The sequence below is a fragment of the Amblyomma mixtum genome, chromosome 3 (genome assembly GCF_055824585.1).
Source record: "Amblyomma mixtum isolate Tamu chromosome 3, ASM5582458v1, whole genome shotgun sequence".
Lineage (NCBI taxonomy): Eukaryota > Metazoa > Arthropoda > Arachnida > Ixodida > Ixodidae > Amblyomma > Amblyomma mixtum.
Genome location: NC_143014.1, coordinates 85,926,888 through 85,953,273, shown reverse-complemented (window position 1 = coordinate 85,953,273; position 26,386 = coordinate 85,926,888). Strand labels below are relative to the sequence as shown.

Sequence of the window (26,386 nt, the reverse complement as noted above, 5' to 3'; positions counted from 1 at the left end):
GTGACACTCTTTTGCACTTTATTCTGCGCACTTGACAGGGGTATAAAACTGCCAGCTGCAGGAGAAAAACCTTTGCAGCTTTGAAACTAGCACATACAAATGCACAAACAGTGAAAACTTTGGAGTAAATCTGCCCATAAATAAATAGTCTTTGTCCCCCCTTAAAGGTGACAAGCAGCAGCATTCTATTGTTGCTTGTGGGCTTATACAAACATGCAGCCATTCCACCAAGTTATGTGTGCATTCCTGCTGCCACTAGTTTTTGGCTTGAGCAGCAGAGGGTGCATGTTTGGGTAGACCCAAGCTAGCCACCTACAGACTGCATAAACTTGATACTACACACAGCATAACAAAGAATAATTGCAAGCATTAGAATTATTGTATGCCACTGCAAAAAGCTGCATACACCTGTAGCAAAAGTCATTTTACATTAAAGAACAAGTCACACTCACTGGATCCATCTCAAAGTAGACGAGTTCTCCACCAGTAAGGGCAATCACAACTTGGCGCTGATTAACAGCGCACTTTACAATTGCTTTCTTGCCTGGTGTGCGCCACTCATTAACACGCTTGTCAGCACGGATGTGTCGAATTCCTTCGGGGTACACCTGAAAACAAGCGGGTAGTAGTCACGCCAAATAACATGTAAGTGACAAGGTAATAAAACACACATTTTCCCCCAACCAGAAAAACATGCACCACACAAGGAGTTCCATCGGTTAGAGTAGAATCTCGACGGTACGAATCACACAGGGCCGTGAAAGATATTCTTGTCACCATGAAATTTGTACGATCCAAAAACTTAATCCGTATGTAGGAGCATGGGAAATGTATTCACGCAGACCTGTTTAGGACTGATGGGCTTTATCTATGGCTGCACGCTGCTACTCCCCGATATTGACGCCTACCATGCTGTCGATCGCGACGTCGAAGATGTACAGGACACACGCAGCCACTCACTGCTCATGGAGAGCACTGTGCGACTGGCAATCATGATACCAGCGATGCACGAGCAGTGCATCACTATTCATAGGTCACTTACGACTTCGTCAATACAAGGGCAGCGCCCCACTGCTCACTACAGTGCTAACTGTGGCAAGCGCATAAGAGACGGACCATTTATGCATTTATGTTGCAGTAAGATATCAGCGCTGCTTGTAAATTATGTTCTAAGTTTGGGCTGTGCAGCCAAGGGGATTTAGTAGCTACTATACACAAAAGCTGATATCAGCTGATTTCTGTTACCAGGAAGCCTTTTCAATGCACAATAAAAGGAATTCAGAAGCAACAGACCATTCTGCACATCTTATGAATTTTGTGGTAGGGGAACTAAACCTGGATGTAACGAACCTCTATATAGCAAATTCCTCGATATTAGGAAGTTTCTCAATTCCGCAACGCTGCCCTCATTGAAGCACGAGTATTTGAGACCTCCATGTAAGGAAGGCGCTGCGGTGGTTGACCTTGATATAACGAGCTCACTATGCCGACTATCTCTTAGCTTGTGCTGAGTTACAGAATTTGTCAGAAAAGTTTCATAACAATAAGGCACGAACTGACATGAGAGGAACATCTATGGTCGCAACAAGCGACCGCAGTTGGCACAACATGCCGTGCTCCAGCGGTAGTCGGTGCATCTCCGCTGCTTACGCTCTTGGAACGTCATATCACTTGACATTACAACAGTGCATGCTCAAAAGCAACGAAAAATAATATAGCGTAGCAAAAAAGACATGGCATGAGCAGTGCACGCCCACTGCTGCCACATGGTTGCTTGTGTGATTACAGTGCCGACCGCTCTCGCATGCCAGGAGCAGGGTCAGCTGAGTGCTGGCAACGCAAGGCAAAGAGTTCGCTTCGCGGGGCAACAACGACGGCCAGACTGAGAGGGAACACGCAAGAAGAAGCATGTGCCTCCACGGCCAGTCTACGGCGGTGGTGCGACCATGCGCGCTCTCCTCTAGCTCGACTGCAGTGCCCCCAACGCCCTCGTCACCCCCATCCTCCCCACTGCACTCACAGTGGCATTGTGCAAGCCCTGGCGGAGGTGGTGGTGGCTGCTGCTGCAGTCGCGCTATCAGCGTGATTGCGAAACGATTCTCTGGGCTTATGATTTTGGGCAAGGGGGTTTTCCGTAAACATTTTCAAGATGATTTCACCTATATTTTTTAATTTTGGTTTCCGTTCTGCATTGTTTTTTCGAGTCTTCTTGCAAAAACTGCATATAACGAAAACCTGGAGGTACCAAAAAATCCCGGATTTTTTCAATTTTTTTATATCCAGGTTTAACTGTATATGTGTACAGACAAACCTGCGCAACCCCTTTTTCAGTGATCATTACATCACTACTCGACATCAATGCCATCATAGTGCAGTGAATTTCCTCTGAATGAAATAAGAATAGACCCACCTGAACTAAAGCATCATCCCCAATTTGGGCACATGACAGTGTTGGTGTTGTTCCAAGGAAACCAGAATCAGTCACTTCTTCCACAGTCTCACCGATGGACAGCACCAAGGTGGCATTGACGAAGGACACAATTATATAAGCATCATAGTCCTCTGCAATAAAAACAATTCAACATTAATTGCCAACTTTTCTGGAACAAAGGCCAGTTGCTTTCTCATGAAAGTACACTAAAACCTCATTAATTCAAATTATTAGGACTCAGAAAGCTATTCGAATTAGGTGGGTTTTTGAACAAACAGAGCAGCAAGAAAAAAAAAATTGAACCCAAGCAAAAAGTTTCACTGCAGAAATGAGCTACCTTTATCTGATGAACTTTACGATTACTTGAAGACACTGGTAACCTAATCCACCTAATCCTCCAACTACGGCACACCACAGAAAGAAACGGCGCAGTGCAAGCCTACCCGTCTCGGGCAAGGAGCACAGGTTTTGTCGTATGACATGCACTGATGTTACTAATGGTGGGAGGTACTTCAATGACAGCCCCTCTGCACAGCCAGGCTAGAGAGAAGTGGCAAGCATGCACATCACTGCCTCCAGTTGGCCGTGCCTTGACGAAGCGTCGAGAGCATGGGACACTGAAACCGTTATCCAGCGGTTCGCAAGCCGTACCATGGCTGGGCGTACTGGGGTTGGGATGCTTCGCACATCAAGCATCAGCATCACTGTAAAGCACTGGCTCGCAGCTCCAAAGGGCTGTCGCTTCATCAGGTTTGTGGTGAAATCAGGATTGGGCATTCCCACATAGCACCCCAGATTTTCGAATTCACTAATCTGGCGCAGGCCACTAGTATCAATTATATGCTATACATGATTTTAGTTTCGATACCTGGGCGCCGCCATGTTTGTTTTACTCGAGCGCCACCTACCGCCGACGCCATCGTGGGCTGATAATTTGCAGCCCGTGGGCTGCTGCCGAAGTAGCGTGCGATCTCTGAAAGTGTCATTCGCCCGTTTTATTCCTGCCAAGCCTAGAAATTTTGCGTGGGCATTCGCCTCGTGTCCATCCTCGTGTGTGCTATGCCATTAGCTCCTGCAATAACCAACTGGGAGCAAGCGACCATTCCTCGACGCAGCGAGCGATCAGCATCGGTGAGTGCCAGGCTCACAGTTCACGCGTGTAGTTTTTGTCGCCGGTTGCCTGTAGGGCAAATGCAGCACGGTGTTGCATGTTAGAAAAACGAAAGCAAAATGTGTTGCAACACAAGATCGCGGAGAGCAATGAATATCTACTTTTTCATGGAGCGCAGTTTTTCATGAACGCTTTCGCTGCGTGCTTGGACATGGCGAGTGTGGCAGTTCAGATGCTGAGCTTGCGACAGAGTACCCTGTTTACAAACTGAACATTTTGGAAACAGCGAGTACATGACCGAAACGAATCCACTTCTGATGATTAGAATGTTTGTTTGTGGAGATACACGCGATGAAATTGAAATTTGGCCCCTCCTGCCGCTTGCGTAGGGCTGTTCGCACTACAAGCGATACAAGCCAGTTGACTGAAAGCAATTCGCATTCTCGCCTTCTCCGCTCCCGCCAGTACTCACTGGTGCACAAATACCAGAAAATGTGCAATTACACGATATAATAGGTTGGTACGCTAATGGAACGCTATTACCACTTACTGACAGGCAGAAGCGCCGCACCTGTGTTGAAAATTCCAATCTCAATCGGGTCGGGGCACTATTCAAGTCGCTGCGTTTGTTGTATCTCTGGCACGGTTATGCATAGTGTGGATTTTTTTTTTTTTACAGTGCATTCGATGCAATTTCAGTCAAATAATTTATTACAATGCATGGCAGAGTTTACCGTCTTGTGCATGACGTGTATTTTTTCATCTTACGTTGCCATGGCTGCATTTTTCCTCACTTTGCAGTTGGGTAAAAGTTCATGTCGCCGCTTCTATTCATGCCATGCTGTGCAAATTAAAATAGTATTAATGCACTAATGACATGTTAATTTTTTTCAGGTGGCGATCCCCACACCCTCCCGATATACTGACGATCATGTGGGGCGGCGAAACAAAGTTGTGGCCAAATTTGTGAAGTCCTCACATAGTGTACTGCTGAATTAAAAGAGCTCTGCCAAGGCCGTCCAAATACTTGATCTTTTAAAATTATGCACAGAGTATAGTTTGGTAACCCAGGCGCTGCGCTTCGTTCCGCGCCCGATATTAGGCACAGGCACAGGTTTGTTTCTGTCTGCATTTCGTTCACAAAGTGCGCTAACGTTTAAGCTTTTTGTTGGCGCAAGTATTCTTCGTTCACCAACTACGTCCACTGCCAATGCAACTCGCGACCGGCGGAAAAGCGGCGAAGAAATGGACACCGCAGACGTGCCGAGACCTTCGCATAACATGGTGCGCGTACATACTGGCGGCGTTTGTTTTTTTCTACTTTCGTCGACTATTTCCGCAACCGACAATAAAACAACGACGTCTAGAAGACTTTCGTGTTCCGTACAACATTGCTGCTTTTGTTGTACAGACGCAAACACGCGCTTGACCGGTACCTAAACAGCCGCGGTTGTTGCGCCGCGCGCCGGATTATCAGCCCAGGGGAGGACGGCAACAGTGGGGTGTTGCGCAGCGCACGTGTTTGAGAGTATTTCTCCCTCTCCTGCCTGCTCCTCTTAAAATGGTGTATAATTTACAGAAGAAATAACAGGATTGCAGGAGTCCTTCGAATTATCCAGGATTTTGAATGAACTACATAGTTCAAATTTTTGAGGTTTAACTGTATTTGTACTGGACAGCATACAGTGACACTCCCCAACAAAGCATGAAAGGTAAATACGTTTTCATGGCCCTCGAGGCAAATTGTTTCTGGACTGTGGGAAGAGCATGCAGGAGCTTCATACTTCGATCTCTCTAAACTATGAATAGGTGCTTCTCACAGCCTAGAGTTGAGCATGATGGCCTCTTTGCTCTACCTCCTTACAAATAAAGTACAGTACAACCTCGATAATTTAAACCTGGTTACTTCGAAATCCCAGATAATTAGGAGACTTTCTAAAGTCCTGTAAATTCTAATGTAAATTTGACTGCGTCGGTGTGCAGCAGCCCTGTCACCGTATTTACAAAACTAAGTCGACCCACCCCCTATCGCTCATGTCAACAAAAAAACCCAAACCTGGAGGACCCTTAAGCCTCCCCTTTAAGAGTAGAACACGACAGCGATAACTGCTGCTTATCAGCAACTGTAATCTGCAGCCATGTGTAGGGAGGGGGGTGCTGGTTTGCTGCTTATCAACAGCCGCCGTGCGCAGGGAGGGGGTGCCAGTTATGCGCGTTGACAAAGCAGCTGCTCAAGGCCAGCATCAAGAGCAATGGGACAGAGTCGTGCACCCAAATGCAACCAGCTGTAACATCCCTGATCTGTTTGTCTCGGCTTTATCTATGATGTCATGCTTTGGTTTCAATTGTAGGTCGAACCCCCCCATTTCAAATTTTAAAATTTTAAAATACAGGTTGACTTACAATCGTGTAAATATGGCAATTCGAAGATATGAGATGCCATACAAGGTTGTCCGATCCCGATTTCGCAGTAAACCAATGACCCAACGGCTGCTCGGAGCCATGAAGGTGACACTGCAGAACAATGCCAGTTAGTAATGCTTATGCTCGATATGCGAAGCACCCCAGCCCCTGTCCTCTCAGCACAAAAATCAATCTGGTATGGCTTGTGGATCCCCGAAGCTCGCGCCTTCAGTGGAGAAGGTGTGCTTTGCTGCAATGCAAGCGTGGATACCAGCTTCTAAGGGACTCGCTCTCAGTGTTTCGTCAAGACATGGCTGGACTGGAAGCAGCAGTGCACACATTCGTTGCTCCTCTCCAGCCTGGCAGTGGTCCGGCGGAGGCGCTGAAATTGAAGCACCTCCCAGCACTAACAGACCTCGCTGCATATCAAAAGGCTTGCTGCATTGAGGTTTTTGTCTTTCAGTGGCATAAATTTCACACATCCCTAAAACCCTCCCGTTCCGCTTTATTTCGCTCACGTGCGTTCGTGAAGATATTACAAGCGAGTTTTGAAGAAACACTAAGCGAAGTGAGCGGCAAGAATAGTTCAGTAAAGCTTCGTTACCTCGAAACTGCATACCTCAAAATATCTGTTTAGTCAAAATTTTTTGCGGAGCCGAGCTGCTCCCCACGGAGCCATGCATTTACTATCAAAGCATTTTCTCAACGAATTGCGGATATCTCAAAATCTCGACTGACAGCTGGAGGTACAGCCTTTGTCAAAAGTTTAGAGCCCAGGGGGTTTGCTTCTTTGCACTATTGTGGCGCTCCTGTAGGACTCATGGAAGTCCTACGCATCGGAGGGAGCAGGACGAAAAATCTTCTTACCTTCAGGAGATTTGGGACGCGCATTACAAGCAAAGCAGTGTGGCCCAGAAGCAAACCCCCTGGGCTCTAAACTTCTGACAAAGGCTGTACATGCCGCCACTGAAAAAGTATCCCTAACTTTGAGCGTTGCTGTAGTGACTGACACAAAGCGGGCGCCTTCACTGAATACAAAACCTCGTGGTGCTGCAGAAGTCAGTTAAACACTACCCTAAAGAGTGAACTTTGAACCGCTTGCTCATTTCATTGAAACTTGTGAATATCACTGTTGGGACCACCTCTGCCAAATTTTATTATTCAGCTGGGGGCTTGTCTTGAACATTGTAGTGCTTAAAATAAAATGGGATGACTTGCAATCATGTGAATCTATTTTTCTTATCTACTGTTTCTTCAGTCAACTGTCAGCTTAGAAAAACTATCATTTCAATATTACTTGATAATATTGGTATTGTAGCAGGTTTTCTGGAGTAAAATTTTATGAGGAACACAACTGTGCGCCCAGTTTGTCTATTTTCTCCCTTTCTTCACACTAAAAAAATGAGTTAAAAAAAATTGATGCAAAATGAATATCCATTGCCATTCTTTATGTGGTATGATTCTTTCAAAATATAGGAGAACTAAGCAAAATAATTCCACAGTTGTGTGCTCTGGACATTTCCAATGCCACATAACACAAAAAATTGGAAAAATTACGCTTATGTTTCAAACAATAGTTTCCTCAGCAAGCATACTAGTCATCCTTGGCACAAAGGTTGCATAACATGCTTCATACTTATTCGAGAATAATTAAATTTGGCAGAGGTGGAGCCCCACAAGTTTCAAAGATATCGAGCAAGTGGTTCAAAAGTTCACTATTTAGGGTAGTGTCCCCCCCTAACGGCATCAGGAAACCCTGCAACCCATCACGTGCTCTCATGGGCTGATGGGAATGGGACGTGCAAGCAGGAGGTACCCGCAAAATAACACACATGGTTTGGCTTGCATTGTGCAGTGTCATCCACAGTCAGCGCGCGCGCGCCAGACACGATTTACCATCGACTGCAGTGCATCTCCCCCACATAGGCCCAAGTAGTCTGCACTTCACATGCTCAGGCGTGATGGTGTGGTTTGGTTTAAGGGGGTTTAACATCCCAAAGCGACATCGGTTATGAGGAACACTTAAGTGGAGGGCTCTGGAAATTTCGACCTCCCGGGGTTCTTAAATGTGCACCAACGTTGCACCGTACTATCGCACTCAGTATTGAGCTGCACTGCGTGAGCGCGTGGACAGGCACTAGTGCAGTGTAGTTTATACTGAGCGCGATAGTACATGGGCACCTTGCGTTTCGCCTCCCATCGACACATGGCCACTGCACCCTTGGAATCAGCAGTCGAGCGGCCTAACCACCCAGCCAACGTGGCGGGGTGAGATGGGAGGGAGTTACATCAAACACTGTTCACAAACGAGAAACCCTTGTTGTCCAAACTTTGCACAAGGCAACCTACTTCATGGTGCAGTCATGAAGTCAGTTATTTTGCCAGATGTCTGCTCAAGTGCATCGGCATTATGTGGCCCTACTGCTGCTTGTTCGTTGGTAGTAATAGCAACCTTCATGTTTTTAGAAGTTAAATATTTTTAACTTTATAAAGTGGTGGAATTTGCCCAAATTTTCTTCTTGTGCTCGCAAAAACTTCGTTGTACTGAAACTGCAGTGCAAAACTACTTCGTTAAATCGAGGGAAAAAAATACATGCATTTCAATGGAAGTGAGAAACAAACGGAAAAAGTTTGAAGCATCGCAAACTTCGTTTTACCGAGGTTCAACTGTACTAGTGGGAGGTCAACACCCTGGCTTCAAGCTTTGATGCAACCCCTCCAAAAACATAAAAATTACAAGGATAAACAAATCTTCTAACAAGCTTGAACACAACCTGCTTGTTAAAGAAAGGTTAAAGGGATACTGAGGCGGTTTTCGAATCAGCTAATTTTTTAGGATTTTGAAGTAGTGTCATTGCTGATCAAGTCTATGAAATTATTTTTTCGATGTTGGCTAAAACAGTGGCGCAATCACCAATTAAAAATGCGATGTTTAAATCTCCCGCGCCCCGCGCGAGCGCTGGGGAGGAGAACAGCGGAGAGGGAAACCTCGTCCATGTCGGCTAACGTAACGTCACTTTGAGGAGCCGGGGATACTTCGGCGCACCCGAGCGAGCTTTCAGCGCGCGTTCTTTCTTGCGCTGCATGCGTTGTTCCTTGTACTGCGTGCGTTGTGACGTACAAAGCGTGTCAGCCGACCTTGAGAGTCAGGTTCAACACGAGGTACTACTCTGCGGTTGTATCCACGAACAACTACGGCCGCGACTGTCGTCTTCCACTGTTTTCCACAAGATCATAAGCTCGCAGCGCAAGCGCTCGCTGCTGCGACGATGAATTCAAGCCGACCAAAGCAAGCCTACTCTGCTCGAAGCACTTTTGTAAGAGCGGCTATATGTAGAGCTTGTCCCTAATGTGATCTCTGGAGATTTCCGTCGAAAAGGCGAGGCTGAACTATGACACAGTTCCTTCGATTTTCTCGCGCATGAGAGGCGTGTCACCATTCCAAGAAGCGCCTCTTCTAAAAGTAGAAACATGCTCATTTAGCCCCTGCAGAAACCTAATAGAGGCTCAAGCATGTGTCGCTCTCCTCAGCTTAGGTGAGGCCAGACCACCTGAGGCGTGCTCAGGAAGGCTTGGTTAGTGATTTTATACTCGGTTCGACATGTCCAAGCAAGCAAGCAAGCAAGCAAGCAATGAAAAGCACAATAAAGCAAAGCAAGCAAGCATCGAAGTTCTTCATATGCGGCATTTCTTTTAATCGTTGCTAAGCGATTAAAATGAAAGCATTCTACGTTCTGATGCAAATTTAAGAGAGAAATGAATGCGAACCAAGTTTTTGCCAAAAAAAACCATGTTTCGCAACCTATCTCGGTTTCTTCATCAAGTTGTGGCAGCAGGCGAGTTGCAGCTAGCTTGGCTTTTAAACACACATGTAGTTGGCCACTACTTCTCTGAACCTAAACTGCAAATCTAGGAAGGGCGAACGTTTCCGAGGCAGCGATTAATATTTTGTGGCATCTGCTGAACGCGCCACGAGTGAAGCAGCAGCCTTGTGCGCGTATTTGGCTTGGTTTCCAGCGCACAATGATTGCGTCACTATTCTGTGCTCACATGCCTCGCAATGCTTGGCCACTGCGCTTCGCTAATATTGACATCAACTTTGTGCTGCTTCATCGTTTCCTTGAAATACTTTCTTGCCCCAACCTACAACGCCGAATACTGAGAACAGAATTTTTTGTACACAGCGCCTTGGCCCCTTTCTTTAGGATGACGCTCCTTCGGGCGAGCCAGGAGGCTTCCGGTGGTGGTAACTGACTTGAGTATTGTTCGCACCCCTTCCTTTCCGAGAATACGAGCCGAGGTTGTGCTGGCACCCTTTACGCATGGTCTGCATACGCGTTTTTCACGCTGGCGTATGCTTGTGCTAGGCGTAGAATTTTTTGCTTGTGTCTTTTTTGCTTTCAAGTGATACGTGGAATGAACAAACTGTAGTATCCTTTTCTTTGGAGGTCAGTAAAAAAATAGTCGCCATATTCACTTTTACACCACCACGGAAAGCTGCGATCTGCACTCAATGCAGAGCCGCATCCGCATCGGCAGCTTCTCCAGTCCTCAAAATGTCGTCACGACCTCTCTTGACCAATCACGGGCGGCGGCGCACCGCACGGCGTGCCCCGCGGCACAGGCCGCATATTTCTGCTAAAAAAGGCGATTAGCGCTTGTTTTTGCCTTATTTGGATGCGATATTCCAGTATACAGCATGAAAAACTATAGGACACAACTGCCAGCCTGATTTTCAAAAAAAGTGCTTCAGTCTCCCTTTAAACAAAAAAACACATAGGGCTAGTGGATGAATTCTTACCATCAGATTTCCTTTTAACAGTCCACACTGCATTGGGATTGCCAGGAAGCTCAGACACAGCCATTTCAGAGACCTGGAACACATGAAGCCACCTTGAGACATTTAGTTGCCTCTAAATACACAAGCGTTTGCTGCCAGAAATGCCCTTTGATGTTTGTAGAAAATCTAAATATTCCATATTGGTGAAGGTTAAATCAATGGGCCATTCCTGTAAACACACTACCACAGTCAAAAAGCTCGGCATCTTGTTACAGTATGAAGCCGCTGTGCGCTGAGTGTCCGAGTGCACTGGATATGCAGGTACTAATAGTGCTGATCAACTAGTCGGGCAAGGTAATTCGCCTGCTGGCAACAGGATGGCATAAGTAGATACATAAACCCTTTTCATGCACTGATATAAACTCTGAAATACAAAATGCGCCCAGGGGCCAAATTCTGCAATGTTTCGTTTCATTTTCTTCTCTTTTGATCCTATGTTATTGGTCAGATTTCTAGTGGCATAGGTCATGGTGGATGACCCGATGCAAGAGGACCAAAAGAAAAAAAGAACAAAACGAAATGTGGCCCCTTGAAACATCTGTCAGCAACAGAATCTTCACCAAATTGCAGTTCCACCACAAAACAACAACTAATTGTTCATGGCATGTTGATTATTGCACATGTACTGAAACATCAGCATTATCTCAGTAGCTGATCTGCCAATACTAACATGTTTTTTCACTGCTCAAAAAGCAACACACACAAAAAGATAAATCATAAGAGGTATTCACCTTGATTCAAGAGGGCACAGTGTAAGTGTATGCACTTAAAAATTTTTTTTTTTTAAAGATGGCTGATTAGTGAACAATAAGACCTATTTGCTTGCACTAATCTATCATTTACAAACCAATTACAGTACAATCTCATTGATATGAAATTCCTAAGGTTGCAAGAAATATTAGAACCGCTGAAATTCATACTACTAACTTTTTGACTGCATATGTAAATGCACACACACACAAGCATACAGCCAAGCTCACTTACAGCAGGATCTTGATGATGCAATCCTGGCTGATACAAATTTCTGGATGAAATGAATTCATAAAATGCCCTGGCCAGAGCACATTGTGTGCAATGGGCAGAAATTCAAATGTTACGTAGAACCCGACACGAACGCACGAGCCGTGACCGCACCCTCAAGCATCAAGTACTGTCACGATGGAAAGCGGCGCCTACGCGCTCCGCTGTTCGAATTTCTTTTGAAGGCGCTTTTACCTGGGTGGTAAGAAAAAGACGTCAGAGTCGTCCTAGAATGTGTCACGGACAATTATAGTGTCTTTTTGCTGCCACCGAAGTAAAAGCGTGCTTAAAAGAAATGCGAACAGAGGAGCGCCTAGGCTCCACTCTGTTCGTGTTTCTTTCCATCATGATAGTATACATGCAGGGATCACCAGTTGAGCAGTGCGCACTGCGAGTAGTGAGTGGCACTGTGCGACCCGTACATCGCTGACATTGTGATCAACAGATGTGCGGTGTGTGCCACAAGCAGTGACGCTGGCAGTGAGCGACAGCACGCGGCCCGTACATAGCCGACCCTGTGATCGCCAGACGTACGGTACGCACTGGGAGCAGTGAGCGGCAGCTGTATGTAAACCCAGTGAGCTGAAAACAGATCTGTGCATACAAATTTTGCTCGTTTTGGATGATGCAAATATTTTTTGTGACCCTGTGAGATTCACATCATCAAGATTCAACCGTATAATAAACACAACCGTCGTGCGTCTATCATTCTTTATATCTGGATGTTCGCAGTAAGTGGACCGGTCGTAATACACGGCATGCTGCCTACATGGTATCCACCAGCAGCTATCTGCCTGACCAAGTTTTGAAGCCTTGAGTTACCTTTCGGTGCATCACGATGAACGGGATGAATGGAACAGTGCTTTTAGGCCTAGTGCGTCATGCGATAAAATGACACTTTTTAATTATGGGCATATATCAGCCCGATGCGAAATTTGTGCCTGCAAATATGGTCATTTCTGCGCCTTCAGTGCTTAGGTTTTGTAGGGACACCACCTTTGCTGAGTGCTAACCATTGACAGCCCTTCACAGAAGATCACACCAGGGTTGTGTGCGGGTGCAGTGGCGGTGGCCAGTTTTTACGAAGAGGGAAAGTTCCAACCTACGCTAGTTTATTATTGCTTGCATCAGTTTTTGAGGCAAATATGGCACAGAGGCAGTCAGTGAGCTTAGCATAGACGCAGTGCAAAAGAAAGAGCCTTAATGGGAAGCACGTATACAGCGCTGAAGTCCGTGAGACGCAACTGCCTATCTGTTCTTGGCCTGGCAGATAAGCACGCAGATTTGCCCAAGTAGGCGGTCAAGCTCTTTCAGCTTGTAACGTTTAATATACCTGATGAGGAATCAGTGACCAGTGTATCCAGTGCAGGCGATAACCGCAGCAACCAATGAACGCGCCCAAGCGCAAAATGATTGGTTTATGGGGGTTTAAAAGGGTTGAAAATTGGGCGAGTTGGTACGAATTCATACTGGTGTGGCACCACAGGGACTTGTCCCAAAGCAACTCAGGCTATGAGTGACGCCGTAGTGAAGGGCTCCGGAAATCTCAACCACCTTGGGTTCTTTAATTAACGTGCACTGACATCGCACAATACACAGGCCTCTAGAATTTTGCCTCCATCAAAATTCGACTGCTGCGGCCGGGACTGAACCTGCGTCTTTTGGGTCAGCAGCCGAGCACCATAAGCACTGAGCCACCGCAGCAGCCAAGCTCAGAATGAGTTCGCCTCTTTTCCCGTAGTTCTGTTCAGGCGCAATTAGAGCTTTTTTTTTTTTGCGACCTGCCATAAAAATATTCGTGGCGCTCCGCATTTGAACGGGAAGACGAGGTACCGTTGGCAATCCACAAGCGTAGCTCCTCTCCTGCCATAAGACTGTTACCCAGAACAGGTGCAGTTGAGTGTGCGAAGCAGCAGTAATGTTGTGCACCAGCAGCAAACTTTCCTTTTCTCTTTTTTTCATGTAACCCATGCTCTTTTTAAAGTTTTCGCTTGAAAAGTGAAAGCAGTATTGATGTTCACATAGGACATCGATGGAGGTCTGTGCAGTGTGGCCCAGGACACCTGTTGCTGGGGCTTGAATATTCGCTGCAACTGATTTTTATGACTGTGGATGTTCGCTCTATACGAGATTCACTGTCATAGCCCTAATGCAAATTGTGACGGTCGTGTCGTCTTTGTTCAATCTAAGCGAGTGACCATTATAAGTGGCCACGACTGTAATTATGAGTGTGTGATTGCATGTGTGCCTCAGCAAGGAAATAACACCCAAGGAAATAACCACACATCTGCAAAGCAGCGGCTTTCACACAAGTAAACCAAGCGAGGTGTGGGCTGCTCTACAAACATAGTAAGACTGCAGTTACAACAGGCTCCAATAACAAGGGCTTGCCGCAAGCAGAATGCTATCAACACACATAGTGCCTAATGTAACAAAACATTTTGCATTGTGAAAGTGCGTGGAAACTGCTCCAACAAATGTCGCCTCATGATTAATGCAAACGAAAAAATCATGATAAGCACATCCGGCCATACGTCACGCGGTGCAATACTTTTAAGTTTTCTTTTTTTCCGTCGTCCGTAGAGATTTGGAATTCATTGCCAGGGGATGTTGTTGACGACGATTCTGTGTCTAGCTTTGTCAATAAGGTAGAATCTTTGTTTCACCCAGTGCCATAAAGCGCAAGCTTTTTTATTCTTTTTTCTTTTTTTTTCCTGCTCTTTTCTACCGTTTGATTTTGGTTGGAATGATGTTCTGTTTTAGATAACAAGTTCTAGTGTTAATATATTTTACAAAGTGTTGTACATTGTGAATACCTTTGTAACCCACTGCCTGTATAGGCCTGTCAAAGGCTTACAGTATTGCTAAATAAATAAATAAATAAACACGCAGTTAAATTTGTTAGAAAATAAAATGATGTTATGTATCAGTAAAAAAAAACAGACATTTAAGCATGGCTAAGTGTGGAATAGTATCGCGCAGTAGCTCTAGTTACAGTGGGCATTTAAGGTCCTTACACACTAAGGGCATTTGACCTAAAGGCCTTTAACCAGAAGGCATTAGCCATGAAGGCCTTCCAGGTGTATATGCCTGGCAGGCTGCCCACAATACGGTGGGCAGGTGAGTCGCCTTCCACAAAGCAGGCTGCAGGGACACACATATGCCCGAAACCGAAAAATGCACCTAGTAATGCTACTGCACTATTAAGGAAACAAAATGCTTTCCCAATTGTACTGAACGTATATTTTTGCCCATCAAAGGAAAAAGGGACCACAGGGACTCCCAGTAGCCTGCACAAAATCGGTATGCTGCGACAATGGCAGTGCAAAAGTGGAACACATACAATGCATTTGCAGTTTTTCATCATACACCACAACTCACTTCAAGACCATGGCGAAGGACACGTAGGCAGGAGCGTGGACCCCGACCACAAGCCACGTACAACTGGGGTGTGTCCTCATTGGCCAGGTCAGCAATGGTGCAGCCCATGGCAGGCGACAGCGAGTCCAGTTCCTCAACAGGCAGCAGGTTGCGCAAAGCACGGGGAGCAAAAAAGAAGGTGTCTCCTTCCTCAAGTGGGATGGCACTGCTAAATTCTGGCTCTTCATCTTCCTCACCCAGTCTTGCAATTTGGTACAGGCAGCTGCATGCAACAGTTTGTACAATAAGTCACCCCTTGCAGACCCACAGGGCGTACTAAAACAGCAGTGCTAGCATGAGCCACTCATAATATGACCTGCTGATACTTGACAAGTGTACACACAGCAAGTTAGCTGCTCAGCAGATTATAAAGGTAGTACTTACTGGTTTCCAAATTCTGCAGCGACAAACAGGAATCCGGTTTTTAGCACGCACATGCTGGATGCCACAGGAATGGTGTCGAAGTACTTCAGCTTAATTTCTGTAACCTAAATGGCAAGCATACCTAATGAAAGTGATCCCAGCAAAGACAAGTAAATGAATAAGTATATATATATAATGCCTACATACCATATCCTCATCTGTCTCCAATGTAATCTTGAAGATGTCTCCTTGCTCAGTTTGAGCCAAAAAGAAGAACATGGACTGGAAAAATAGAAAAGTATGAGCAATGAGCCGACAGTTTTCCCTAAATCCTTAACAGACAGTGCCACACCACCATAGGTGCAGAAGACCTTACTACAGTCACTAAGTAGCTCTCTACCCTTTCTTACATTTTTTAGACCCTTTTTTAATAGCAAAAGGTGTTAAGGGGACATTTCCCGGTTCTGTGGCGTAATACCATGCCACACTGATTGTCAGCATGCAGTGCCGTCACGCATGACGTCACTGCAATGCACCATAGCAATGTACCGCTCTGAGTGGTTGTTCAAACATGGTGATGCACGTGCACTCTTCCAGAGAAGGTTAGAAATAATAATGAATGAATGATACTATATTCACCATCACAAACAGCTGCTGAATTTTGTATTACACAGCAGTAACTGTCCTGCATTTTTTTTTTATGATATGCACCTAACGCACTCTGAATGTCAACTCCTGAAGCAAAATCAAGATACTTACTGTTTAATGTGGCTCATTTTAAGCCACAACCAATTTTTCACGCCACAATGAGAGGCGTCAGTTAATAGTAGGCCAACAGGCTAATACTCTTCTACTGTGATCTTTATGCTCTCATAACATCCCTCAAACCTTGACCATGACATTATGATCTTACCCTTCATGCATTTCCACCACATACATTGCAACAAAATCAAAATGCACAGTTCACCAAAAGCAACAAATACGTACCTTTGTTTTGTGGTTTGCACTGCACACAAATATCATGCCCCGTTCTGGATCATCCAAGTCATTCTGCAGAACAAATCAACCACTAATTGAGCACCACAATAACTACAATTATCCCAATGCACAACTCAAGCTTCCTTCACAAGAGACAAAAGCTGATCAATTTATGTTCCATTCTGGTACACATATCAGGCTGCAGTGGCAGGACACACCTCCTCAGTATAGATCAGTGCCATGGGCAGGAAAAGTATGGTCAGTTTGTGCTGGCATAAGTCAAAATTCTGAGATCAGTAGTCAAGAGCACACCGTTTTTATTACACAGGCAAATTAAACTTGTTAAATCAAATAAATTTGTCCAAGAACTCCCTGGAGTCAATATAAAGCACGCCACTGTAGCATAAAGAAAAAAACACAACCTTCTTTCATAACTTGCTTGCATCTCCAGCACTGTTAGCCAAGCTTACTTGCATGATTCACGGTTTGCATCATATGCTGTCAGGTTTGTTTCCTTTGAAATGGCTACTGTCCTATTCTCTACTTCATTCTAGAAGTTTTCAAATTCTGTATGATAGTGTTACTAAGCAATGAATTCATGGCCAAAATTTAAATATCACATTTACAGCGCAACCAATGAGCAGAACAATATTTCAAATTCGCCTTGTGTCATATGACCTTGCATGATCATGCACAATCAGTATACCCAGGCACCGCCGCCGCGGTGGCTAAGCGGTTATGGTGCTCGGCTGCTGACCCGAAAGACGCGGGTTCGATCCCGGCCGCGGCGGCTGGAATTTCTTTGGAGGAGAAATTCTAGAGGCCCGTGTACTGTGCGATGTCAGTGCACGTTAAAGAACCCCAGGTGGTCGAAATTTCCGGAGCCCTTCACTACGGCGTCTCTCATAGCCTCAGTCGCTTTGGGACGTTAAACCCCATAAACCATAAACCTATACCCAGGCACCATGAGCAGAAATTCCATCCGCCTTTTGTCTCCTTAACTTCAGTGGCACACAAAAAACCTATTACAGTAACTACTGACACTAGGTCTACAGACCTCATAGCTTTCTTTTTAAAGAACCCCAAGTGGTCGAAATTTCCGGAGCCCTTCACGACGGCGTCTCTCTTAGCACTGAGTCGCTTTGGGACATTAAACCTCATAAACTAAACTAGGTTTCTTTTTCATTTCTTTCGATATTCCAAAAATTTTTACCTCCCGAAAAGTGGCCTGAAAAAACTCGAAGAAAGGAGCCCTCAGACAGCAGTTCGCGCAGCTTTCACGTCACACCGCGAGTAAGTGCGTGCTGCTTCATACTTTGCACCATTACGGAGCAGGCAGCCAAAGACAACGCATGATACTTCCACTGCTGGTTACTGCCAGCTTCTAGCAAGGACAAAATCCTTATCTCAGGGTAACAACAACCAAGCAGAAAAAAGTTGGTTTTGGGGAAAGCTAAGGTGCAATAACTGTCTCACTTCTCGCTGGACACCTCAAACGTTCCATGAGGGAAGGGAGGGAGGAAGTGAAAGAAGGAAGAGAAGAAGGCATCATAGTCTAGGGCTCCAGATGAACCTCAACCACCTGGGGATCTTTGAAATGCACCAACATCGCACAGCATACGGGCATCTTTTGCATTTAGTCTCCATAGAAATACAGACAATGTGGAGCGGGTGTCTCAGGCACCTACTCTCCAATGGAGAGCAGTGTCTGAGCTGAGCTGCAGTGGAGGAGGCTGCCACCATCTTCACCATTAGCAATGCAATCACACTCTCTTTGCTGGTAGTATTTGTTGGGCTGTTGTGACACTACACGAAACTCCTTTCATCATAATTTACAGCCGAGTGCTTGGTTCACATCATGGTGTTTCACACTGGGAAGTAAAGCTAGACAGACAGCTTATATTTATAATGACAGTGGTGCTACTGCCAACCCACGGCTTGGAGCAACGTTTGGAGCACTGAAAAACACACTTTGGAGCACTTCAAAGCAGTTGTTCTATTTTTGGGCAAGGCTTGCCCATCAAACAGATAATTCTGAAACGGATAATTGTATGGTGAACTGAATCCTGACTAGCATCTAACAACCTCAAGGAAATCCCTTGTCAGGAGTATTTTGGAAAGGCCATTTCTGAGGTGCCTTATGTATAGGCTGTTTCACACCTACAGAGAAACTGGGAGCGCGTGACCGTCATGCTTCGAGAACTGCTGCCACTGACAGCTGGAGAGAATCGGTCGCAACGGCGCATAGTAAGCATTAAGCATGGCTGGCTGTTTTTTCCATGCACGCGCCTAGAGCCGCCCATTCTTGCAGGCTGTTGGCGGCAGCATTTCTCGAATCGTGGCGGTCACGCACTTCCTCTTTCCCTCAAGTGTGAAACAGCCTATATGTTATTACCTGGCATTATGATAATGCTGACAATCGCTATTCCAAGGCTTGCCCGATTATCCATAGTGGACGTGTTCTCAGCCAGCATTCATATATATCAACGCTCCCCCCCTCCCCAAACATTTACGGGTTTGGGATTCCCCTAAACATCTGACCAACACAGTTCCCACTTCGAGTTGCTTACCAATTCGCTCTTGCCCTACCATAAGCTTGCCGTCCCGGTTAGCTCAGTTGGTAGAGCGACTGCTCTGGTGAAGCGGTGGTCCCGGGTTCGAACCCTGGACCAGGACGAATTTTTCCTCAACTACGAAGTTTCTGAGAAAGCTGTATAGCTTTCCACTGCAGCCGTATGGTAGCGCTCAGGTGGATGCCAATGAGTAATTACTCCCTTATTACAAACCTACCCCACCTTGGGGGATTCGCCTAACCATTTGACCAATCCAAGTGAATGCAATGGTCAATTCGAAATAGGCACGTAACCAACCTGCCCAGACCAGCAAAGCACGAAAATGCAGAAGCTCACTTCCAGTGCAATGCGAGCAGTTGAATGCAAGTAAACGTGGCAGTCAATCAAGTAACAGCCTTGAGTGCATAGCTATCAAGAAGCTGCTTTTTTCCAGCTGTGTTCTTTGTGCCAAGCATGCCCTACGCATTGCCCTGTCATGGCAGGTCAAAGTGCCTGTCATGGCATTCGTTGCTCAGCATCTTCAACCCCTCACCTCTCTTTTTCCTAAGCACCTAACGCTGCTGTGAATCGGCTTGTTTTGGCAGCAACCAGGAAATGCAGCTGGAGTGCCAATCGATATGATGCTGGTGGCCATTGCAGGCTAACACACATCCACAGGCTGTGCATAGACCTAGAGGGTTTAAATGCAGCCTTAGTGTTTCAAAGCCTCCTTTTGTACTATGGTGAATAAGCCGAAAACACATGGTTCTTGTGTTTCCTATATACTTTAAATGCACAAGTGGTATCACATTCAAAAGAAAAATTCAAGCTTCCAACATGGAACTAAGTAGCGTTTCTGCAGATGCCGCAGAAGCTTTTGAACACTAAACATCCATGCTTAGCTGAGCATTTTCTGAAACAAACCCTCAATCAGAAAAAAAAAATTAAAAACAAAATGCAACAGAAGCAACATACCCTTCGCCTAGGAATAGGGCAACGAATGTCAGGTTGATCTCCAAAGTTCTTGTATGTGATGTAGTTCTCAGAACAAATCAACACTCCACTGGGGCCATCACTTCCACCAGGAACTGAATGCACAAAAAACAACTATCAGCAGTTTCTATGAACAAATGAAGCGATATTTTGCTATCAATTTTTATTATTGTGTAGGGCACTTTTGATCACCCAAACATATCACCCAAGCACCAAGCATCTGAACTGCAGCCGAAGTTTCAATTCAACAACATTTGAAATTTTACATATGCTGGTAGCAAAAATTGGGGCCCAGAGTAACATATGGTTTAAAATGTGGCTACACTAAAAAATGAAAGAAAAAAAGAAAGCCCAGACAAAAAAAAAGAAAAAGAAAGAAAATCATTCAGCATGCCAAAACCACCACTATCATCTACAAATGTCAGATTCACAATTACACACTTGCCCATCACCAATTACTATACTCCGTTTCATATATAGCAGTCAATGCTGCCGAGGCTACGGAAGTAGTACACCAGCAAAACCATACTACTCCGCCACGTATCATTCGTTCTTCTTGAAGCCTCTGTGAGTGTTTCGACGAAAGCAAAGAGCAGAATAAAACAAATGCTAGCATTAGGAATCACGGTCGAAGCTGTGAGGCACTCAGTGTTCATGCCCTCTGGCTATTATAATTTTCACCGAGTGTGAACTACTTTTTACGCGTGGATGTAATCAAAGCGATTCACATTATCAGCCATGTATACCATACCGCCACAAGTCAATCTTGCTTCTCAAAGCCTCGATGAGCCACAGAACAAAAATGTGGCAAGAGGTAAAACACGAGTGCAGGGGCTGCCAGTCCCAGTATTTGAGATTTGTCAAACTGACATATGCCTGTGTTCACTTTGGTTGTGTAGGTTAACTTTTCCGGGCATTTTTTATTTTTTTGGTAAACCTAACTATTTTCGCAGTTGTTAAATCACACGCAATGATTACAGTAAGCAAACCACAGTTAAAATGGTCCTTTAAAGCTTACAAATACTTAGGAGTTCAAAGCACTCGTTACATAACTACTACTGTAGAATCTCGACGATACATCCCGGCTGATACGAATCTGCAGAATTCCCTAGCCAGAGTGCACTGTGCACTATGGGAAAAATTTCGGATGTTCTGAACACTCTCCCGCGCCATTACGGATGATACGAACCTGCGAGCCACACACTTCAGCACTATAGTGCTGCTTGCACGTCGCCCATGCCACGATGGCCAGTAGCGCGGTATGCACCACGAGCAATGAGCGGTGGCTTGCGGCCTGCACATCGCCGATGCCACGATCGCCAGTCGCGTGGCCCACACATGCCGACATCTAGTGAGCGATGGCACAGGGCCCGTACATTACCGAACATCACGATAGCCATTTCTCACGGTACACACCATGAGCAGTCTGTGGTGGCATGCGACCCTGAATTAATGCTATCAGCCATAAACAAATCTGCGTAAATGCATTTCCAAAGCTTCTGCAAACAAATTTTGTTAGCTTTGGACGATGCAAATATTTTTCACGACCCTGTGAGATTTATATCGAGATTCTACTAAACAATACTTTTACTAACTAGGCTAGTATGTATAAAAGGCCATGAATTTCATAAAAATCACCTGCTATGAGGAAGTTGCCATGCTCTTCTAAAGGTTCGCTGTATTTACGAACAACGTGGTTCAAACCCAAGTCCAACTCATAAAATGTTAATGTCTGATGAGTGTTATGAGCAGCTTCCCCAGTAGGATCAGTGTCCGCCTCCTACATGAAAAACAAAAAAAAAAGATTAAAAGCATATTACAGCAGGAAGTGTTTCTCAACTGGAGCAAAACATGATCTAAGCACTTGCAAAAAGTGATACTGCTGTCATGTAACGGTGCCACTATGGTCAGCGGTCCCTGGCACGGTGGCCTGGTATCACTCCCCTGCCCCTCAACCATGCACCATCTCATGCCCTGCATCCAATGAAGCTCACTCTGTACCATGGACAGATACTAACTGAGTAAAACATCACATGACAAGCCTACTTCATTAACATATGAAGCACTTTTCTGCTTCTTCCAAGAAGCAGCAGAAAAGTGTGCACATGAGGAAACACACAGCAAACATTGCGTGACATGGATGAATGTAAATAGACAATTACAAAATTAACAAAGAAAATATATATGCATGAAATGCAAGCTTGTGTGAGCATGTAAAAATATGCATACTGCCAGAACGCACTTGTCAGAAAAAGACACGAAAGTGAGGGAGTGAGGGGAAGGTGTGCTTTCATTTTCACCTGCATTTTGAACATGATGGCTCAAGTGACAAGCACAAGGTCATTAGCGCAGTCACCCTCCCAATGCAATCACACCCCTTTTATTTATGTCTCCATTTCATACTTTCACACGGCATTATTCAAGTTTCCTGAAAGCATTAAAGGTGTGTACACAAAGACTGCACAGCCAAGATAAAGCAGCATCATCAAGTCATCTGATGTGAATAAGGGGCACTAAGAAAAATCTTGACTTTTTGCGCTCCCTCAGGATGAAGAAGTGATTACAATAGCTCCCCCCCCCCCCCCCACCACCCCCCCCACTTTATGAGAACACAAGGTTCGAGTTCCAAGGCCCACCTGGATCACACGACCATCCAGAGCACATTCTTGGGGGCACCATGCCCATTTCCCCGCCCATCTGGATAGCTCTCTCATTAGCAAACATGGCAGCTTTCAGTTATAAAACATGACAGAACCACTGTTTACCTCAACGATTCCTCTATGGGGGCATTCAACTGCATCACAGTGCCCAACACTTTCATCCCAGCATCATGCATAATTTTATGCATGACTTCCGCAAACATTGCGAACTGAGCCATCACTGGTTGCACTAGCCAAACCCCTGCTTCATCAAACTTCCACAAAACGCACTTATATGAGTGCCAGAATGCACTACAAGATGCTCGCCACCAGCACAGATGCCATTGGTACGCACATGGCCAGACAAGCTCCCTGGCAATTGCTGTGGCAAAAGCGACAACTGTGCTCCCTATGAGCAACAATAAGGTGCTGAAACAAAGCCGGAGACATCACATAATTGCTTCTTATGCAGCCATTGTTTCAGTGACACAAAGAGAACAAAGAAAAAGGGTCATCCCAGTGTAACCTAAGTCATAAAACAAGTGTAACTCCACTTCTTGAAATAGAAAGCTTACCTCATAGTCCATTTCAAGGCAGGCAAAGACTGGGTTTTCAAATCCAACGTCGACACCCACAGCATGGTACACAAGAGTGCTGGATTTGTGTGCTTCCAGGGGTGAGGAAATGGTCAGTCGTGCAGCTGCATCTCGATTCAGAATATACACCAGCTTCTGTTTTTCAACAGCAGCTACCATGAGAGCTCGACCCTTGGGGTCCATGGCAAGATGTTGGCCAGGCACAATGCGTCGGCAGCCACTCTTCCCAAACGTCTCTTGGTGTACCTAGAAAATATGTCAAGATGATTAGTGAAGCACAAATTTAAATACTGTAGCCCTGTTTACGTGAACGCGACAGCATTGGGTCAATAAGGTGTCATGCTGAGCTAGGTCGCCCTCACTCGATGACTGCCCGTTCGCATGAATTCGATACCAGCGTGTCAACAGTCACAGCACAAGCAGAAGGTGCGACCACACACGTAGTGAACCTGCTCTCGCCAGCTCCTGCTTTCCCCTGCAGAAAATCCTTTCCTCAGGCGTGAAAGTAGATCAAGCGCAATTTGTGAGGGGCTCTGCGAGTCAACCCACCCCTTGCCTTTGGGCTGACTGGACCTAACCCCCCAACTCCCAGATTCGACTCGACTGCATTTACATGACCCCACTAAGCGTGACATGAACTTGTCGGGTCTAAATAAACACAGCTTGCAATAGCATTCAGACAACACATGCACATCAGCGATTTAACGTAAACAACCACGTTCGTACAGGTAGAAACAATATGAAAGGGAAGAACATGCGAGCCTATGATAATGCTGTGTAACTGCATGCCTTTGGATGTTCTAAAGGTTGTAGGCGCACCTGCCCACCCCTTAGGAAGCAGAGCAGCAGCTATGCATGCCAAAGCTTTTATGATTGTTGGCACTGCTCTTATATTCCCTACTGCTCTAAAATTGGAGGTGCGCCCCATCATACTTGTGATGGGGCATGCCTAAAATTTTTAGAACAGCAACAATCGCGTGATTGTCTTGCATCACCACAGGCTCCCATGTTCCTTTCATACTGCCTCTATCTGAATACACAAATGTTTGACTTCTTTACAGCTTAATGTAAAAGCCTTCCAACATCATAAAATTTTCACACAGGCACTGAATGGACAGGTGGTAGGCGCCTAATCGTGCAGCGAAGCACCGACATGGGCCTGTGCCACCATGTATGCACAAGGCATGCATTTATGTAAGCATCGTATCATAAACTGTTTCACAGAGATGAACATTCCCCCCCGTTTTTCTGCAGTTGGCGTCTTTTGTCGCCTTTCTGAAATGCTAGAATGACAGCGTTTCCGTGCTAGTATGAAAGAGAAGAGATAAAAATCGGCAATACATTGTAGCTATTAGCATAGCGCGCTCGAAACATTCGAATGCAGACTGGCAAGATTGATGGCACTGTGGTGTTACACAGCACCAGTCATACCGTCAATTTCTCAATTCCTATTTTATATAACAGGCCAACGCTTAAATTTACATGGAAATGCGCAGCTGAATATTACTCACCTTTTCAAAGCTGCTCTTTTGAGGATTATACTCCAAGATAACGATCCTCCCCGAGTCAGATCCAACCACCAAGTAATCTAATCAAAGCACGCAGAAAAACACAAAAATATGGTGTTACATCAAATAAGTACAATCTCAATGTATGCAAGCCTCACAGTGAGAGTCAGCAGTAAATAATTGCGCACCTTTCGATCCTCCGGTCAGGCGAAAACTCATCATTGAGCGTATGACTCCGAACACTTCTGAGGCGTACAGAGTGTAAACTTTGCCAGTGTTTGGGTCGGGTCGGAGAAGTTCCAGGATCTTCCCTCTCGACACAGCCACCTCCTGTAGCTTCGTACCCGAAAAGTTTCCATGGACGGCATGTGTGATGCCGGTGGCACGTTGCAACGTCAAATTGTAGAGGTACATTTTGCCGCGCGACGTTCACACGAATTCCTCGACACCACGTAGGTATGCGTAGCACAACGCTAGCTCTGGTTCAATCCACCTTTGCCACCGCCATTTTTTGTTTACCTGAAAAAAACCGGGTAGTATAAACCACTAACCTTTCTTTCAAACAGCCTACAAGCATTCGCGTTAATGCGCAACAAAGGAGTAACAGGGGAAAAGTGTCCCTGTTTCCCTAGCGTAAACAATACCGGCGCCTACATTAAGAGCCTGTTTCACGAAACGCACACAAATATTACGAGTGCCTACACAGCCGCCAGTCACTAGCGCGACATAAATTAAAACGACAACACCTACAAAACTGCGTATGACTACGATTGAAGTGGATTTAGATCACCTCATAAGCCCTACAGACACAAATTCGAATTGTCGTCCATTTTGCACGACAAAGCAGTTTAAACGTAACCGCACGTACGAAATACAACTACGGTAAAAGCTTGCCTCAAAATTTATTTTCAGAGGCATAGTAAATATTATTTTTATTAAGTGTAGACATATTAATTAATATAGTACTTATTCTTTCAAAAATTAGTCTACAGCATGGTCTTTCGACAGCGGCCTGCAGACAATGCGCTTACCAACACAGAGGGCGCTCGCGAACACAACAAGGAACTCTGAACCGAGGTTACCTCAAGGTGCAATGGTACAACAAGGTCGTGTTTCTTGTGAGTGGGCGAATATTAATCCCGCGGGTAGAGTACAAGTGTAGTGTACTAGAATCTAGTATATAGTCTGCATAGTACAAGCATGGTACAAACAAATATTAGCAAGAAACTTTACGAGGAAGAGTTCATAGGGTAGTAGATGGAATAACGAAGGAAGGGATGGATGGATGGAACTGAAAGGAACTTCATCATGGAGGAAGGAAAAGTTTTTCTTCCTTCGTGAACTTCTGCCATCGTTTTTGAGGCAACAACGACCAACGTTACTAGAACAAACTCAGTTTCACAGCTCTGCCCAGAGAGCTGTCCCAAGTGGCGGTCGCGCGAACTAGTGGCGCTGCGATCGAGTCTTGCTCCCTCGTCGCCGCTCGGTGCGGCTCGCTGGCCCTGTTGCGCGCTCGCTACAGCCGTTTTATG

The 26,386-nt window shown here is 45.4% G+C and overlaps 1 protein-coding gene across 2 annotated transcripts in view; it reads right to left on the bottom strand.

The window, feature by feature from the left end:
• Sf3b3 (splicing factor 3b subunit 3) overlaps positions 1–25,745 on the bottom strand; it is a 49,718-nt gene extending 23,973 nt beyond the window's left edge. Inside the window, exons 1-13 of one of the 2 annotated variants that reach the window (XM_089579985.1) lie at positions 25,645–25,745; positions 25,043–25,373; positions 24,858–24,934; positions 23,326–23,592; positions 21,750–21,891; positions 20,094–20,206; positions 16,576–16,638; positions 15,796–15,870; positions 15,610–15,713; positions 15,187–15,448; positions 10,747–10,819; positions 2,411–2,562; positions 453–608 (exon numbers count right to left, since the gene is read on the bottom strand). In XM_089579985.1, the coding sequence (XP_089436111.1) occupies positions 453–608; positions 2,411–2,562; positions 10,747–10,819; positions 15,187–15,448; positions 15,610–15,713; positions 15,796–15,870; positions 16,576–16,638; positions 20,094–20,206; positions 21,750–21,891; positions 23,326–23,592; positions 24,858–24,934; positions 25,043–25,268 (1,710 nt within the window). In that variant the 5' untranslated portion in view covers positions 25,269–25,373; positions 25,645–25,745. The other variant, XM_089579986.1, reaches the window with a different exon arrangement.
• Between the last annotated feature and the right edge of the window lie 641 nt (positions 25,746–26,386).